Here is an 18,324-nt window from a genome sequence, read left to right on the forward strand (position 1 = left end):
TCTGTCATTTCAATCCACCCATTTCGTGGTACTTTGTGACACCAGCCCTTGGAGAGTAATACAGGGGCCAAGTCTAGAGCTCAGGGGGAGACCCAGCTCAAGCATCGAGCTCAAGTTCCAAACCCGTGGGGGGGCGGGGGGGGGTGTGCATGTGTGCACCTGCAAGAGAGAAGGGGAGACTAAAGGGGAGAAAAATAAAGAGTGGGAGTGAGAGCAACAGCCAGACACCAGTATTTCCACCTAACTGCATGACCTTTTCCCAGCTGAGAGCTTCTTCAGGGCCAAGTGCACAGAGCTACTTGGTATTAATTTCAAAGAGAAATGGGTCAAGGAAAATTGGAAATTTTTATAGAAAATACTTCAGACTTGGAGCTGGCTGAAGTGTTTGCTGACCTGCAGAGAATGCTGAGAAGAAATGGGGCCTGTGGTCAGAGGCCTCCGACTGGTACAAGCTGACGGAATTCAGACTTTGAGCCCAAACCGAGTTTCTGAGCTGAGCCTGTCCTTTCTGCTTCTAGAGAAGAGTCTTCTGTCCCCTCAGATGTCCCTTGAGCTCTCTGTAGCCCCTCATTATGGTGCCTCCATCCTGAGCAGAGACATGGCCTCTCTCACTTGCCTGTGTGGCCCCCTCTGCAGTCCCAAGATGCCTCTGTCCAGGGACCACCCCGTGCCTGTCCCTTTATCCCCAAGGACGGCAGCAAGTGGGAAGACCCTGATTGTTTCACAGTTGTTCCATGGGGCACCCAGGGCATGGAGGGGCTTCACAGACACCGAGGCATGTGCTGGCCCAGCCGCTCACACATCAGAAGCACCAGCACCACAGACATGTAAAGCTGCCCCAGGAGACACAGCTTCTAGCCCAGAAACCAGAGTGTGCTTTGCTGGGGTCCTGTAAAGCAGGTGTTCCAAGTCCACAGCTGATCCTGCAGACGTGTGCCCGACTCTTACTAATTAAGTTCCAGACATGCCCTCCAGATCACATCTTCATTCCTGAGCTGTGTGTTATTGGGATGCAAGGCATGGTTACCCGGGACCAACAGAAGAGCTCTTTTGGGGGATATTCGCAATACTAATTCAAGAGAAGGGAAGAAAGCAGCAATTAATTGTGTCTGTGGAAGAGCCTGGTGGAGAAGGAGTGGCCAGGGCTGAGAGACGTTCAGGGCCTGACACAGACAGCCCTGGAATTGTAAAGGGCAGAGCAGACACCGTGCTGAACAGAATACGAGGATTATCTACTTTCAATCCAACAGCCCCACTATAACATTATACCCATTTTATGGATGAAGAAACTGAGGCTTTGCTGCATTGGTGATGCAGCCAGGAAGGCTGACCCCCAGTAGGCACACTTGATCCCTATCCCCCCGCCCCCCCCCACACTGGGAGCAGCTGCTGCAGCACTGGCCTGCACATTCCTCTGGTGGCTGAACTGAGGCGGCTCCTTGGAGAACCACAGGCCTATCTTTGAGAGCTCTCCCTTGCACCTCAGTTGGGGTCACAGCCAAGCCAGTGCCAAGGCCACATCCACTGAAGATCCAGGTCCTGCCTAGGTCACATTCCCACTGGTCAGCTCCACCCCTGAACACCACATCACATATGAACGTGGCAGGAAAGAGGAAAAGGCAGGCCTGAGACACGGGGACAGCTAAATCTGTCTGAACCACAAGACGGGCGTGGAGTGTGTCAATCACAGATTTTGTTGGGGGAAGCACACCTCCTCACATGTTCCCCCAGCCCCGTGGGATCAAATGGGCCACAGCCCATGCCCTGGCTGCAAGCATCGCCTCTGCAAGGGGCAGGAAACGCCCACTGGGGGCGGCCCAAGCCACAGACTCCAACTGGCCCCCTCCAGCTCTGCCGACCCTCTGGCTGCTCTCCCCAGGCCTGACCTCAAACACTCCAGGCCTCTGAGAATGTGCATCCTAGGCTTTCCCAGCACCGCCCCTGCTCCCTCCCAGCGTGGGGCCACGTCACTGTACTGGCATCTCCCTTGGGACAAAGCACTGCACTTCTGCCAAGGATGCACTCAGCCCCAAAGCACGCTGCGGAACCTGAGGCCAGCTGCTTCGAGTTTCACCATCAGTGTTTCTCCTTGGGTTTCCTCTGGGTCCTGAGCTGCAGAGGCCCCAGGAACCAAGCTGCTGGCACCGGGACAAGGGCCAGGGCCAGGGCTCCGGCTGCAGCCAATGAGGGCCCCCCTGCACCCTCCTGCAGGACCAGGTCTGAGGATGCAATCCTACAAGGCTGTGACACTTGACACTGTGGTCCGTTGAATGGTGGCCCCAGGATGCCATGTCCTCACCCCTGCACCTCTGTGAATGCTACTTATATGGCAAAAGTGATTTTGTAGATGTGATTAAGGTTAGGATCTTGAGATGGGAGATGATCCTGGATTATCCAGATGGACCTTAAATGTTATCACAAGCATACTTATAAGAGGGAAGAAAAGAGAGACCTAACATAGAAGAGAAGGCAATGTGGCCACAACAACAGAGATTAGAGTGAGGCAGCCACAAGCCAAGGAATGCTGACAAGCCACCAGAGCTGGAAGAGGCAAGGAACGGATTGTCCCCTGGAGCATCCAGAAGAAACCAGCCCTGCCAACTCCTTGATTTTAGCCGCTTAAATTCATTTTGGCCATCTGGCCTCCAGAACTGTAAGAGAATAAATTTGGGTTGTTTTAAGCCACTACATTTGTGGTAAATTGTCACAACGGTCACAAGAAACTAATGCAGACATCAAGAGCTGCAGGTGGAAAGCCCCTCTGGCCTGGCTTTCAGCCTGTATGGCCACCTCATCCCACCAGATTGCACCCCACCATATCAGTATGCCCCACCCCACCAGGCCTCACTCAGGGCTGGCCCTCTCCTTACGCCTCATGTCCACTGCATTGCCAAGACCCAGCGATCCACTGGCTGCTGAGTAGTCTCATCCACTTCTCTACGTATGGCCTGCTCCACCCTCTGCCCCACACTATTGCTCCAGTTATTGCATGGGCCTCTTGCCTCCAGCCTCTCCTCACAAGGCAACTAGAGTGGGTCTGCTAAAACAGTCTCATCCTGTCAGATCCCATCCCAGCACCCTGCTGAGGTGGGCCCAAGGACATCATCCATGCCTGGAAGCCTGGCACTCGAGGCCACAGCCCCTGCAGAGCTTCCCAAAGCCCAGCTGTCCCATGCCCTGCCTTGCACATCACCTCGAGCTCTCTCCCTTGAGGCTGCCCCACCTTGGAAAGCTCCTACCAGGCTCAAGGCAATATAACTTGATGGAGACAATCTGTGTCCAGAGTGGGGCTTCTTGCCATGGCTAGGGAGGCTGTGGGTGCCGGGTAGAGCCTCTGCAGACAGCCAGCTTGATCACAAGGAGCAGTACCAAAGCCCAGCTTGCTTCCCTCATAGGCTTGCCTTGGCAGCAGCAGCAACACATAGCAGCTCTGGGAGGCGGTGAGCCTCCTCTGGCCATCAGAGAGGACACCGCAGTCTGACAGCAGCGGGCAGACACTTGGCACTGGGTGCATCCGAGAAGGAGATGACCAAAGTTACTGGCACAGCATTGTATGACTTCTCTTCCCTCAGCTGGGCTTCTCACCAGTGGAGGGCAGTTGGGGCGTCCTCGGGGAAGGTGGGCATGTGGGCGAAGCTCTGCCAGACAGATGGGATCACTTGCCTCCTCAGGAGTTCCCCGTGCCCTCCTTTGTCCAAGGCAGTGCCCAGAGGCTACAGGGGGCCCAGAAGCAGTGGCCACAGAGCAGGGAAGAGGACACGTGGCCTCTGCATCGTATAAAGTTAGCCAGTGGAGACCATAGTTTGCTTGTCCCATAAGATGTTTTTCAGAAATTCGAAGCAACTTTTAAAATCAGGAGGGTTCACATAAAAACTCTGATGTGGATTCTCTCGAAAATAAGAGGATCTGGCCGCCCTAGGCCCACATTCCCACCAGGCCACAGTCAGCAGCACTAAGGAGTAGCTAGCCCTTTGGACGGGCCTCTAGGCTAACCTGAGCCTCCCGTGGGGCCAGGACAAGACGCCATGTTCCACCACGTGCTCATCCCTGTTCTTTTAGCAGAGAAGTATTCTGTGTCCATGTCTATATCAAAAGCGGGGAAATGCCAGCAATGCCACTCCTGGGTATACACCCAAAAGACATGAAAGAAGGAACTCAAACAGATACCTGTTTGTCCATGCAGTACAACCATGTTCACTGCAGCACGATTCACAATAGACAAAATGTGGAAACAACCCCAGTGTCCATCAACAGATGAATGGGTAAACAAGATGTGGTCTATCCACACAATGGAATATTATTCAGCCATAAAGAGAAATGAAGTCCTTATCCATGCCACAACATGGATGAACCTTGAAATCACTATGCTGAGTGAAATAAGTCAGACACAAAAGGACAAATATTGTACGATCCTGATTATATGAAATACCTGGAAGTGGCAAATGCACAGAGACCAAAGTTTATTACTGGTGACGGGGTGGGGGGGGTGGGGGGGGTTGGCAATAGGAGTTATTGCTGAGGGGGTACTGAGTTTCTGCTTGGGGTGACGTAAAACTTTTGGAAGCAGAGTGGTGATAGTTGCCCAACATGATGACTATAATTAATGCCCTGAATTGTACACTTAAAATGGTTAAAATGCTACATTTTTGTTATACATATTTACCACGATAATTTTTTTATGTAGGAAAATGAAAGACAGGCCATGGGGTGGGTGTAATTATTTTTCTTACCCTCTGCCAGATGAACTCATTGGCATTACCTGCCTGGTCGCTACGGGCCCCTAAGCTTGCAGCCCCTGTTTTGGGATGGCAGGCCTTTCTGCAAATTGCATTGTGTGTCTGACAGAGATATTCCCAGCACGTGGCCCGAGGATCTTTCCATACCTATGCAGACCGTCTTCAAAGCCCAAGGCCACCCCTCGCAGGCTCAGGCAGCTGTCTCCAGAGCCCAAGGCTGCCCCTTGCAGGCTAAGGCAGCCAGGCCCTTGGTGCCAACAGTAACGCTATGTACAGCAACGAACTCCCATGCTGTGGGCCGCAGTGTCTGTCGGAGGCAGAAGGGCAAGGCGGCTGCCTGGGATGTGGCCTGAGCACCGTCCGGAGAAGAAGTAAGAAATGTTGGCATTTTGTTGACCCACTCATCTGTTGATGAAATGCTTCTCCCCACAGCTGCCACCTCCGTCCACGGCAGGCCCTAAATGCAGTCACAGATTTCCTCATAAGAAGGAAGTGGAGGGAGATTTGACTACAGAGTGAAGAGGAGGAGGAGGTGTGATCACAGAGACAGAGACTGGAGGGAGGCGGCCACAAGCCCAAGAAATTTGGTTCAGTCCAGTTGTGCTGACCTCTCCTTTATTGTGTGTTGTCTTTCCCTTCACCTAAAATAGTTTTTATCTACTATCTATTAGTGAAAACCCATCTCGCTCCCTCCCTCCCCACTCTTGTAACCATCAAAGAATATTTTCTTTTCTGTTTAAACTATTTTTCCAGTTCTTATAATAGTGGTCTCACACAATATTTGTCTTTTTGCTATTAATTTCACTCAGCATAATGCATTCCAAATTCCTCCAGGTTATGAAATGTTTCACGGATTCATCATTGTTCTTTATCGATGTGTACTATTCCATTGTGTGAACATACCATAATTTAGTTAGCCATTGTGTGAATATACCATAATTTATTTATCTATAATTTATTTATGTGTTGATGAGCATGGGTGTGCATATCTGTTTGTGTAAAGGCTCTTATTTCTCTAGGATATATTCCAAGGAGTGGGATCGCTGGATCATATGGTAGTTCTATTTTTAGCTTTTTAAGGAAGTGCCAAATTGATTTCCAAAGTGGTTGTACCATTTTACATTCCCACCAGCAGTGTATAAGTGTTCCAGTCTCTCCACAACCTCTCCAACATTTATTTTGTGTTTTTTGGATTAATGCCAGCCTTGTTGGGTGAAATGGAATCTCACTGTAGTTTTGATTTGCATTTCTCAAATGGCTAATGCCCGTGAGCATTTCCTCATGTATCTGTTAGCTACCTGAATGTCTTCTTTAGTAAAGTGCCTATTCATACCCTTTGCCCATTTTTTAATTCAGTTATTTGTCTTTCTGTAGTTGAGTTTTTGTAGTATCATGTAGATTTGAGAGATCAGATGCTGATCAGAAATGTCATAGTTAAAAACTTTTTCCCAGTTTGTAGGTATTCCTTTTACTCTTTTGGTGAAGTCTTGGAATGAGCGTGTTTGATTTTTGGGAGCTCCCAGCTATCTAGTTTCTTTTCTGTATTGTTGGTAATGTTTTGTATACTGTTTACGCCCTGTATTAGGGCTCCTAATGTTGTCCTTATTTTTTCTTCCATGACTTTGACATTTTAGATTTTATATTTAGGTCTTCCATCCATTTTCAGTCTGCATGGTGTGAAGTATGGGTCTTGTTTCATTTTTTTGCAGATGGATATCCAGTATGCCAGCACAATTTGTTAAAGAGACTGTCTCTTCCCCATTTAACTGACTTTGGGCCTTCGTCAAATATCAGCTGCTCATATGTGGGTGGATTTATGTCTGGTTTCTCAATTCTTTTCCATTGGTCTATGTATCTGTTGTACCAGTCAGTACCAGGCTGTTTTGACTAAACTGGTAGAGTGAGGCCTCCCACTTTGTTCCTCTTTTTCGCTAATGCTTTTCTTATCCAGGGCCTATTTCCCTTCCATATGAAGTTGGTGATTTGTTTCTCCATCTCATTAAAAAATGCCTTTGGAATTTGGATTGGAATTGCATTGTATCTATAGATTGCTTTTGGTAGAATAGGCATTTTCACAATGTTAAGTTTTCCTATCCACGAGCAAGGTATGTTTTTCCACTTATGTAGGTCTATTTTGGTTTCTTGCAGTAGTGTCTTGTAGTTTTCTTCGGATAGGTCTTTAACATCTCTGGTAAGATTTATTCCTAAGTATTTTATCTTCTTGGGGGCTATTGTAAATGGTATTGATTTGGTAATTTCCTTTTCTACGTTTTTTTGTTGGTGCAGAGGAATCCAACTGATTCTTATGTGTTTATCTTGTATCCCAGTACTCTGCTGAACTCTTCTATTAGTTTCAGTAGTTTTCTTGAGGATTCCTTAGGGTTTTCTGTGTATAACATCATGTGATCTGCAAATAGAGATACTTTTACTTCTTCCTTACCAATCTGGATGCCCTTAATTTCTTTATCTAGCCTAATTGCTCTGGCTAGGACCTCCAGCACAATGCTCAATAAGAGAGGTAATAAAGGGCATCCTTATCTGGTTCCCAACGGGAATGCTTTCAGACTCTCTCCTCCATTTAGGATGATGTTGGCTGTTGGCTTTGTATAAATGTCCTTTATTATGTCAACGAATTTTCCTTCCATTCCTATTTTGCTGAGAGTTTTTATCATGAATGGGTGTTGAACTTTGCCAAATGCCTTTTCTGCAACAATTGATAAGATCATGTGGATCTTCTCTTTTGTTTTATTTATATGATGGATTACATTGATTGTTTTTCTAATGCTGAACCATCCCTGCATACCTGGTATGAATCCCACTTGGTCATGGTGAATTATTTTTTTGTTATCTTGTTGAATTGTATTGGCTAGAATAGAATCTAAGTTTATGAGGGCTATAGGTCTATAATTTTCTTTTTTTGTAGTGTCTTTACCTGGTTTTGGTATCAGGGATATGCTGCCTTCAAAGAATGAGTCTGGGAGTATTCTGTCCTTTTCCATGCTCTGAAATACCTTTAGTAGTAGTGGTGTTAACTCTTCTCTGAAAGTTTGGTAGAACTCTGCGGTGAAGCCGTCCGGGCCAGAGCTTTTTTTGGGGGGGAGTTTTTTTGATTACCTTTTCAATCTCTTCTTTTATTATGGGCTTAGTTAGTTGTTCTACCTCTGTTTGTGTTAGTTTAGGTAGGTAATGTGTTTCTAGAAATTCATCCATTTCTTCTAGGTTTTCAAATTTCTTAGAGTACTATTTTTCATAGTAATTTGATATGATCCTTTTAATTTCAGTTGGGTCTGTTGTGATACTGCCCATCTCATTTCTTATTTGGGTTATTTGCTTCCTCTCCTGTTTTTCTTTTGTCAGTTTGGCCAATGGTTTATCAGTTTTGTTAATTTTTTCAAAGAACTAGCTTTTGGTCTTGTTAACTCTCTCAATTGTTTTTCTATTCTCTATTTCATTTAATTCTGCTCTAATTTTTATTACTTGTTTTCTTCTGGTGCCCGAGGGCTTCTTTTGTTGCTCTCTATTTGTTCAAGTTGTATGGATAATTCTTTGATTTTGGCCCTTTCTTCCTTTTGAATCTGTGCATTTATTGATATAAATTGACCTCTAAGCACTGCTTTTGCTGTGTCCCACAGGTTCTGATAGGAAATGTTTTCATTGTTATTGGATTCTGTGAATTTCTTTATTCCATCCCTGATGTCTTCTATAACCCAGTTGTTTTTAAGCAAGGTATTATTCAGTTTCCAACCGTTTGATTTCTTTTCCCTGCTTTTTCTGTTATTGATTTCTACCTTTATGGCGTTATGGTCAGAGAAGATACTTTGTAATGTTTTGGATTCTACTAAGGCTTGCTTTATGACCAAAAATGTGGTCTATTCTAGGGAATGTTCCATGTGCGTTGGAAAAGCAAGTATACTTGGCTGCTGTTGGGTAGAGTGTTCTGTATATGTCTATGAGGTTAAGTTCTGTATATGTCTATGAGGTTAAGTTGGTTGATTGTGGCATTTAGATCTTTCATGTCTTTATTGAGCTTCTTTCTTGATGTTCTGTCCTTCACTGAAAGTGGTGCGTTGAAGTCTCCTACTATAATTGTGCATTTGTCTATCCCACTTTAAAATGCTGTTAGGGGTTCGTTTATGTATCTTGCAGCCCTATCATTGGGCACATAAATATTTAATATGGTTATATCCTCCTGGTATCTTGTGCCTTTAATCATTATATAGTGTCCTTCCTTACCCTTTGTGGTGGATTTTACTTTAAAGTCTATTTTGTCAGAAATTAATATTGCCACTCCTGCTGTTTTCTGATTGTTTGCTTGATGTATTTTTTTCATCCTTTGAGTTTGAGTTTGTTTGTGTCTCTAAGTCTAAGGTGTGTCTCAGGTAGGCAGCACATAGACAGATCATGTTTTTTAATCCATTCTGCCACTCTCTGTCTCTTTATTGGTGCATTTATTCCATTTACATTCAGCGTAATTATGGGTAGGTTAGAGCTGTCATTTTGATGTGTTTTTTTGTGTGTTGTTGACAGTTTCTTTTTCCCACTTAATTTTGCGTGCTGAGTAGTTTATCTTTATATAGTGTCTTTTCTTATTATTTGTTGTTTTTTATTTTGTTTTTGCTGAGTCTTTATCTCTTGTATTTTATTTTGATGAGTTGGCTTGTTAGTTTCCTTTGTGGTTACCTTAATTTTTACCCCTATATTTCTAGGTTTAAACCTAACATTTATTTCTTTATATTGCCTTGTCTTCTTCTCCATATGAAAGATCTATGACTACATTTCTTCGTCCCTCTTTGTTGTTTTAATGTTGTCTTCTTTTACATAATGACATCACTGTTTCCCTGTTTTGAGAGTTTTTTTATCTCGATTTATTTTTGTGATTTTCCTATCTGGGTTGACATCTGGTTGCTCTGTCCACTGTTCTAGACTTGGGTAGATATCTGATATTATGGATTTTCTAACCAGAAAACTCCCTTTAATATTTCCTATAGTTTGGTTTGGTTTTTAGGAATTCCCTAAACTTCTGTTTATCTGGAAATGTCCTAATTTTGCCTCCGTATTTGAGAGACAGTTTTGGTGGATATATGATTCTTGGCTGGCAATTTTTTTCCTTCAATGCTTTATATACGTCATCCCATTACCTTCTTGCCTGCATGGCTTCTACCAAGTAGTCCGAGCTTATTCTTATTGACTCTCCTTTGTAGGTGACTTTTCTTTTATCCCTAGCTGCTCTTAAAATTCTCTCTTTATCTTTGATTTTGGCAAGTTGGACTATAATATGTCTTGGTGACTTTAAGATCTACCTATGTGGAGTTCAATGAGCATCTTGGATAGATATTTTTTCATCTTTCATGATATCAGGAAAGTTTTCTGCCAACAAATCTTCAACAATTCTCTGTATTTTCTGTTATCCCTCCCTGTTCTGGTATTCCAATCACTCAAAGGTTATTTCTCTTGATAGAGTCCCACATGATTCTTAGGGTTTCTTCATTTTTTTTTTAATTCTTTTATCTGATTTTTCCTCAAATATATTGCTGCCAAGTGTTTTATCTTCAATCTCACCAATTCTGCCTTCCACTTGCTCAATTCTGCTCCTCTTTCTATTGAGTTGTCTAATTCTGCAATTTTATTGTTAATCTTCTGAATTTCTGATTGTTGTCTCTCTATGGATTCTTGCAGCTTATTAAATTTTTCATTATGTTCTTGAATAAGCTTTTTAATTTCTTCAACTGCTTTATCTGTGTGTTCCTTGGCTTGTTCTGTGTATTGCCTGATCTCCTTCCTGATCTTGTTCCTGATTTCTTGAAGCACTCTGTATATTAATCCCTTGTATTCTGCATCTGGTAATTCCACAAATGCACCTTCGTCCAGAAGATCTCTTGATTCCTGGTTTTGACAGCTTGTTGAAGCAATCATGGCCTGCTTTTTTAACTGATTTGATATTGACTGTTGTCTCCAAGCCATCTACAAGTTATTGTATTAGTTTATTTTATGTTTGCTTACTGTATCCTAGCTTCTTGCTTTGTTTTGTTTTGATATGCCCAAATAGGTTGCTTGAGTAAGCTAGCTTGATTATTTTCACCTTTGAATCTCTAACATCCTATTACTAGATGGCTAGAGCTGCTATCAGGTATATCAGCCTAGAAACCCATTTACTTTCCTTGTATGGATTCAGCTCAGGTGTCCAGGTAGTTGGTCACCAAGCGTGTGGTACAGTCTCTGTCCTACAGTCTTAGAGCGGCAGCGGTGATTGGTGTAGGTACCCCCATATCTGGTTGCAGCAGTGTGTCACACTCTGAACAAGGCAGGGGGCTGACAACCAACCCCCGAGTGTGAGGAAAGCGTGTCCCTCTTCCCTAGAGTGCACAGGTGGGTGGGTTCTGCAAATGGACCATGGGCACCCAGTGCTTTTGGTTGTAAGGACTGGGAGGTACCAGTTATCCTTGAACCCCTCTCATGGGTGGCTGGGTGACCTGAGTAGAGCCACCAGTCCTTAAGCCCCTGATGTGGGTAGGTGAGGACCCTATTAAATAGGCAAAGCGGTGTCAAGCATCAAACACCCACCTCTCCACCACACAGCTGAAACACTTGCAGTCTGCCAACAAGGGCCTATTCTCCTGAAATAGGCTCACACAGATCCATGCAGTGCGGAAAGGTACTCAAAGTCCATGGACTGTTTATGCCTGGACAGTAGCTGCTTTTGTCCTGCGCTCCCCAGGTTAGTGGAGTTGGCAGATTTTCTTTTCCCCCAGTTGTGAATTTATTCCTTCTCCAAGGTCGGGCGAATGGCTCAGAATGCTCAGCAGAACCCATCTGAGGCCCAGGGAAATCAACAGCCACCGAAGCTGGCTTGGGGGCTGGAGGCACGGTAAAATATACGCAAGTACTTAGCTTTTGCTGAGAGCGCCGTTCTTCTCTGGTTCCAGAGGTATAAGCAGGCTGTGCAGCTGGCTGTTTCTCCCTGAGGAAACTGCAGCTGAAGGCTACCACCAGCCCACCGCAGCCACTCCCAGGAATGGTGCCTGAGAGTTTCTGGTGATTCAGGTCTGGGAACTCCTCTTCGCTTTTGAACCGTCCTTCCCTCCCCCTGCTGCTCAGCCCATTTTCTAAATATGACTTTGATGTTCAGGGCTCCTAGCTTGTCATAAATACAAGCATTTCACTTTTTTTTTAAGGTCTTTGTTGTAAGAGGGATCACCAGAAGCATCTGACTACTTGGCTATCTTGGTCCCGCCTCCTGGGAGTGTTCAGATTTTGAAATTCCCTTCCTGTTCTATGAATTCCAGGCTCTCAGCAAAGATGAAGTCAGATGAAGGCAGGGCAGGGGGTGGGAAGAAGAATTCAGTAGGAGATGACAAAACAGTAGCAGAAGCCCAAAGCATGAGGCAGGGCCAGCAGGCCAGGAAGGAAGGGCTGCCACGTCCAGGAAGACCAGCACCATGTGGAATTCAGGGTCAGAGACAGGGCCACGGGTACTGGCCAGCCCCACCATGCAGCATCACTGCACTCAGCCAGGAGCCAGCCGAGACCCCAGGGTCACTCTGCATCTTCCAGAGAGATCAGCCCAGAGGCACCAACACAAAGCACCAAGTAGTTCTTCTCTAAGCCAGAAGCAGGCCCCACCTCTTGGAGTGCTCAGAGAAGTAGGTGTTTCTACCCCACTCAGCAGAGAGGAGAGCAGAGGCCAAAGGTCCAGACTTGCCCATGGTCAGCCAGGTAGCGAGGAGCAGAGCCAGGAGCTCTGACCCAGGCCTGGGGCACTGCCTCACCTCATGTTTCACTCTCGCCCTACAGGGTGACGCTCCCACTGCAGAAAAGCCCACGGAGGTGAACAGGGTAGGAGCAGCAGACACTGGGCTAGGCCTAGGCAGGGCAGCTGGGCTAGCCTCAGCAGAAGAGGCTGCAGCCATGCCTGGAGGGCCACTTTCTGCAGCCCAGGCCCACAGCAATGCATCACAGGGAAGGAGGGGCCCAGGAAGTATTGATTGGCTCCTGAGAGTGCTGGGCTTCTGATGGAACAATTCCTTTGCAACAGTATCTGACACAGTTTCTTGAAATTAGAATGGTGCCCTGCCAGCCTGCACCCAATTTATCTGTCAAGCGGGAAGTTGGAGAACCTAAAATAAATGAGCAAAGCTTTCTTTGGAGTGATTGGAATGGCTCAGTAAATCAACACACCAGCAGGGTGGGCCCAGCCTGGGGTCCTCAGAAAACTCACAGTAAACACACGGATGCACCTGATTTCCAAGACCTCAAGGCCCGGGGTCCTGCAATGGGAGCTGAGGTCAAGAGCCAGGCACTGGCTGAGGCCTTTCCTGCCACACACACACACACAAACACACACCACTTTGCAAGCAGAAAGCCCTCCTGCCAAGCATGGGAGGGACAGGAGGGCCGGGGCCAGGGAGGCCTCCTCCCCATTCTGGGAACCTGCCCTGGCCTCACTGCAACCCAGGCCCGAAGATCCACAGAATGCTGGGGAGACTTGGGCAGACACAGTGAGACCACCCTCCTGGAGGGCCTGGAGAGGCTGCAGCCAGGGCCCCAGCCACTCCTTCCATGCATTCCTGGGCCCAGAACACATTTCTGCTCTAAGCTGAAGAAGAGAAAACCACATGAGTCTGTGCTGAGGATGGCAAGGTTGCTGGGGGCAGCTCCAGGGTCTCTGTGGCACACTCCCCTCTCTTCCTGGGATCTGGCTTGTCTCCAGGGGAGCAGGGTCCACACAGGGCAGGTGAGGGAGGAGCAGCCAGGGAGGGAGGGGCAGGTCCCAGGGCAGCATGTTTGCATGAACATGGCAGCATAGAGGCCGGAGAGAAAGGCTATGGAGGGAGAGGGTGTCTTCTTTAAAGGCCGAGATTCAAAGATGCAGCCATAGGACTCCAGCCAGGGTGCAGGCTTGGTTGGGGCTGCTTCTGATCCTCTACTTCCCAGCCCTCGGGCAGCTGCTAGTCGCCAAGTGCACTCATACACAGCACCCTGCCTGAGCACCCCACAGTACCCTGCAGTGCCAGGCCACTGCCAGCCAAAACATGCCCCAGGAGAAGATGCTCCCCTGGGCCAGGGACTCAGACAGCCAGGCAGACTCCAGGGCTTCCCGCGCAGCCACCCACCTGCAGCAGCCTCACCTGTGTCCAGGGCCTGTGGTGCTCCTGGAGGAGGGGGCCCAGGGTTGGGCGGGCGGCGATACAGCACATGCATGCGGCCCTGCTCACCCTCCTGTGCCGCCAGTCCCTTCTCCACAGGTTCAATGAAGAACTCCTCTTCCTCCATCCGGATCAGGCCAGCCTGTGGGGGCAAAGAGGAGATGGTTCAGACCCCAGTGCAAAGCTAACTGAGGAGTGACACAGAGCTGGGAGCCCAGAGCAGCAAAGAGGGTCCCAGGAGTAACCTACCCCCCAGGTACCTCACGTCTGGCTGAGGAGGGCCCAGAGGACCCTACCTAGCACCCTGGCTGGGTGCTCAGCTTGAACGTTGGCCCGGCTGAAGGGCAAAGACCAGTGGCCCTAAAGACTGCCCATCTGTCCAATGCCTCCACCTGAGGCCAGGCTACTGGGCAGAAACACCTCAGGTGGACCCCTCCTGGCTCAGTGCCTATGCTTCCTCACCCTGGAAGTGAGAGTGACAGCACTGCACAGGCTCGCTGTGAGAATCAGCCCAAATCAAGGTCCAGCTGGCCCTTGCACTTCCTTCAGTGGGGCCCACTGCACCCACAGGTCCGGTTAGTGGAAAAAGGGGCACAGAGAGTATGACCCAGATTTCAGCAGCTGGAGCCCCAAGGAGAAAGAGGACAGCCTGTCTAGAGGAGGAGCCATGGTTACTGGGTCCTACAGGCTGTATAAGAGTTCACCAAGGGGAACAGTATCCCCAATGCAGGGAACAGCCCGTGGAAAGTCACAGAGGCATGAATGGCTCCCCTTCCCTGGGCAGTCTGCAACCGTCTCTTTCGTAAGCAACTACGACCCCTCCTCGGGATACAGATGCCCTGGATAGTGCTGGAGAAAGAGCTCTGCCTGGGTCATCCCTACCCCCACCTCTCTCCAGTTGCAGAGAAGTCACTGGGCTTATAAAGTCAAACCCATCCAGAGCAGCCTGAGGGGTTCAAGTGCAGCTGTGGGCATGGCCACCAAGACACCAGGACACCAAGATGATCAAACATGGGCCAAGTGGCACCTTTTCTCCCCTCAAGAACCCAAAGTCCAGGACAGAGGTCAGAACTGTCCACCTGGGGCTAAGTCTGCCACAGCTGTATTCAGTTTGCCCCAAACAGGATTTTTCATGTCTAGCTCTGCTTCAAACACTTAAAATGATGAGATTTCATGTTTACTACTGAACTTCTAACTTTCCTTGGAAAACACCAGACTCTGACCAGTGGCTACACAGGGAATGGCAGCGGTCACTTGGGGCTGGGCAGTGGCCACCCATCTCACCCCCTAGTGAATCCCTGTTCTCCCATTGATGCCTGACTCAGCCCCAGTACCCACCCTGCACTGCAGGCACATGGCCACCCCGGGACACCCTGCCATCACTGCTCCATCCAAACACACCCGGGCTACTCCAGTTCACTAGCTCTGGGCCCTGTATCCACTGTAACCAACCGGCAGATACATTTCCCTCAGACCGCACACTGATGACCCACTCAGAGCTTTTCAAATGCTTGAATAAGTCGCTCAGACTTAAGAATCCGGAGATCTCACATAAAAAAAACAGATTTCCAGATTCTCATGAAAAATCAGAAAAGCTGTCTTCCTCTTCCCAGTACATACTCCGACATCACCAGCCTTGGGCAGGGATCCTCCTTGGATCATAGCTGTATCTTCCAGTGTGCCCCCTCAATTTACATGTCCTGATGAGCCCTTGGCCCCTGGCATCACCCACACAAATAATCACCACAGCGCTGTCCAACTGCACCCAGTGTGGCAAGAAGGCCTTTGCCACCCACCAGTACTGACAGTTTCTCTGCAGGCAGCAAGAGAGCAGTGGTGTCCTTCTTTCCGACCCATGGATACTCTCTAGGTCCTGTCCTGTTGCCAGCTGGGAGTCTCTAGGACAGAGACTGAGGCCACCCTCCCACAGGGCTTGCTGAGAATCTTCAGTTAGTGTCCAGTCCCGGTTAGACACTGGAGAGGCATCGACACTCGGCACACTCATTGGTGCCCTCAGCGAGCTGACATTACCAGGGGCGACACAGACTACCTAACAGAAGTAGCAGTGCCAATGATAAGTGGGGGTGGTGGGGGTGCAGGGTCCAGGGGAACATGGAGCATGAGCATTAGACCCAGACTTGGGGATCAAGGAAGTCGTCAGGTGTGGAGCATCTACCCAAAACCCACTCCACACCTGATGGGTAAGAGGCACTGGCCAGGCTAAAGAGTCAGAGAGACAGACAGTGTTCTAGATGGTGTTCTAGACAGAACCACACAAGCAAAAGCCCAAAGGCAGACCACAGCCTATTCAAAGAGCTGAGTCTGGTTTGGCGGATGGGAGCAGAGAGGGCAAGGAAGTGAGTAACACGTTACAAGGAGAGGGCCACTGGGTGAGGGCAGCGGGCAGCCCCGAAGGCTTTTGGGTCTAAATTATGGTCATGAATGTGCTGGCTGCTGTGGGAGAACGGACTGGAGGGATAGAAATGAATGCAGGAAGCTGGGAGAGGGCACTGCAGGCCCCCTGGAGAGAAGTCACAGGCCCCTGGGAGCAGCAGGGGTGGAGATATGTGGACAGACACGAGGGGAGCCAAAAAGGGAGAATCAATAGGACTTGGGGTCGATCTGATTTAGGTATGAAGGAGAGGGCAGAGCCAAGGATGGCTTCTCCCTCAAAAGACATCCAAGTCCTAATCCCTGGAACCTATGGATGTTTGATTCTACAAAAAAAAAAAAAAAAAGACTTTGCGGATGTGATTAAGTTAAGGATCTTGAGATGGGTAGATTATCCTGGACTACCCAGGTGGGCCCTAAATGCAATCACATGAGGAAGATCAGACAAGACACACAGAGGAGGAGATTATGTTAAGACAAAGCAGAGAGAGATTTTAAATGCTGGTATCTTAGTTATCTAGTGCTTCTATAACAGAAATACCACAAGCGGATGGCTTTAACAAAAAGAAGTTTATCCTCTTGCAGTTTAGGAAGCTACAAATCTAGATTCAGGGTGCCAGCTCCAGAGGAAAGCTTTCTGTCTCTGTCAGCTCCGGGGGAAGGTCCCTATCATGAATCTTCCCCTGCTCTAGGAGCTTCTCAATACAGGGACCCTGAATCTAATGGCACGCTCTGCTCCTGACTCTTCTTACTTGGCGGTAATGAGGTCCCTCTCCTCTCTGCTTGCTTCTCTCTTTTGGATCTTAAAAGAGATTGACTCAAGATACAACTTAATCCTGCAGATTGAGTCCTGCTTCATTAACATACCTACCTCTAATCCTGCTCATTAACATCACAGATGTTAGGATTTACAACACATAGGATAATCACATCAGATCACAAAATGGTATACAATCACACAATACTGGAAATCATGGCCTGGCCAAGTTGACACACATTTCTGGGGGACACAATCCAATCCATAAGAGCTGGCCTTAAAGATTAGAGTGCTGTGGCCACATCCCAAGGAATGCCGGCAGCCACCAGAAGGTGGGAGACGCAAGGAACGATTCTGCCCTAGAGCCTCCAAAAGAAGGGCAGCCTTGCTGACACCTTGATTTCAACCCAGTGAAACTGATTACGAATCCTGGCCTCCAGAACTGTGAAAGAATAAATTTGTGTTGTTTTAAGCCACCCATGGTCTGTGGTAAGTTGTCACAGCAGCACAGAAAAGCAATCGAAGGTCCAGTGGGCAGCCAGATGACAGGGTGGCCATTCTCTGAAGGGCGGAGGGAGACGAGCAGGAGCCAGCAGACTACGAGAACACTTTGGTTTGCAGCGTCTGTGACTCCTGGGGGAGAGATCCAGGGGCAGAGGATAAGCAGGCAGGAGCCAGATCCATGGGAGCCGAGTCTGGAGTGGACGAGGTCACCTGGGGGTGCAGGTAGGGGGAGAGAGGAGAATAGACAACCCAGGGGATCCTGCAGACCCCCACACTTGTGACTCATGGCTTAGCCCTGGGGCCCCACCAGGCCTGGCGGGGAGTCAGCAAATGCTTGTTGCGTGAGTAATGTATGACCCCATGACAGTGGGATGTGTCATTTGAGAGGAACACAGTTTGGCAAGGGGGCACCCTGGGCTGTCCCCTTCTACCAGTGCGTAGGTGAAGATGTTTACAACAGCCAGAATGACTTCTGAAAGGCTGCCACTGATATCTCCCATGTCTGTGGTCTGGGTGGGAGACTGGTATCTCAAACTCGTCTTATTAATAGGAGTCACTTTTGAGGAACTGTGGGAATTTAACTGTTCTGGAGAAGAGTGGATGAGCAATACGGGACTCTAGTGTTCTGGGTTCCCAGCACTGTTTCTTGCTGGTTGGGTAACCTTGGTCAAGGGATCAAAGCTCCCTTGGCCTCCAAATTTTTTTTAAAATGGGGTCAGCGGTGGCTTCCTGGGCATGGTGGCTGTGGGGGGTATGTGCACCCTGGGGTGCACTCAGAACAAGGGACACCTAG

General features: G+C 48.1%; 1 protein-coding gene across 2 annotated transcripts in view; it reads right to left on the minus strand.

Moving 5' to 3' along the window:
* Positions 1 to 18,324, minus strand: part of ADAMTS2 (ADAM metallopeptidase with thrombospondin type 1 motif 2) — a 312,393-nt gene that overhangs the window by 196,153 nt on the left and 97,916 nt on the right. For both annotated transcript variants that reach the window (XM_049874524.1, XM_049874525.1), the window contains one exon: positions 13,862 to 14,021. In XM_049874524.1, the coding sequence (XP_049730481.1) occupies positions 13,862 to 14,021 (160 nt within the window). The remainder of the gene's footprint in view (positions 1 to 13,861; positions 14,022 to 18,324) is intronic.

This window comes from Elephas maximus, chromosome 2 (genome assembly GCF_024166365.1).
Source record: "Elephas maximus indicus isolate mEleMax1 chromosome 2, mEleMax1 primary haplotype, whole genome shotgun sequence".
Lineage (NCBI taxonomy): Eukaryota > Metazoa > Chordata > Mammalia > Proboscidea > Elephantidae > Elephas > Elephas maximus.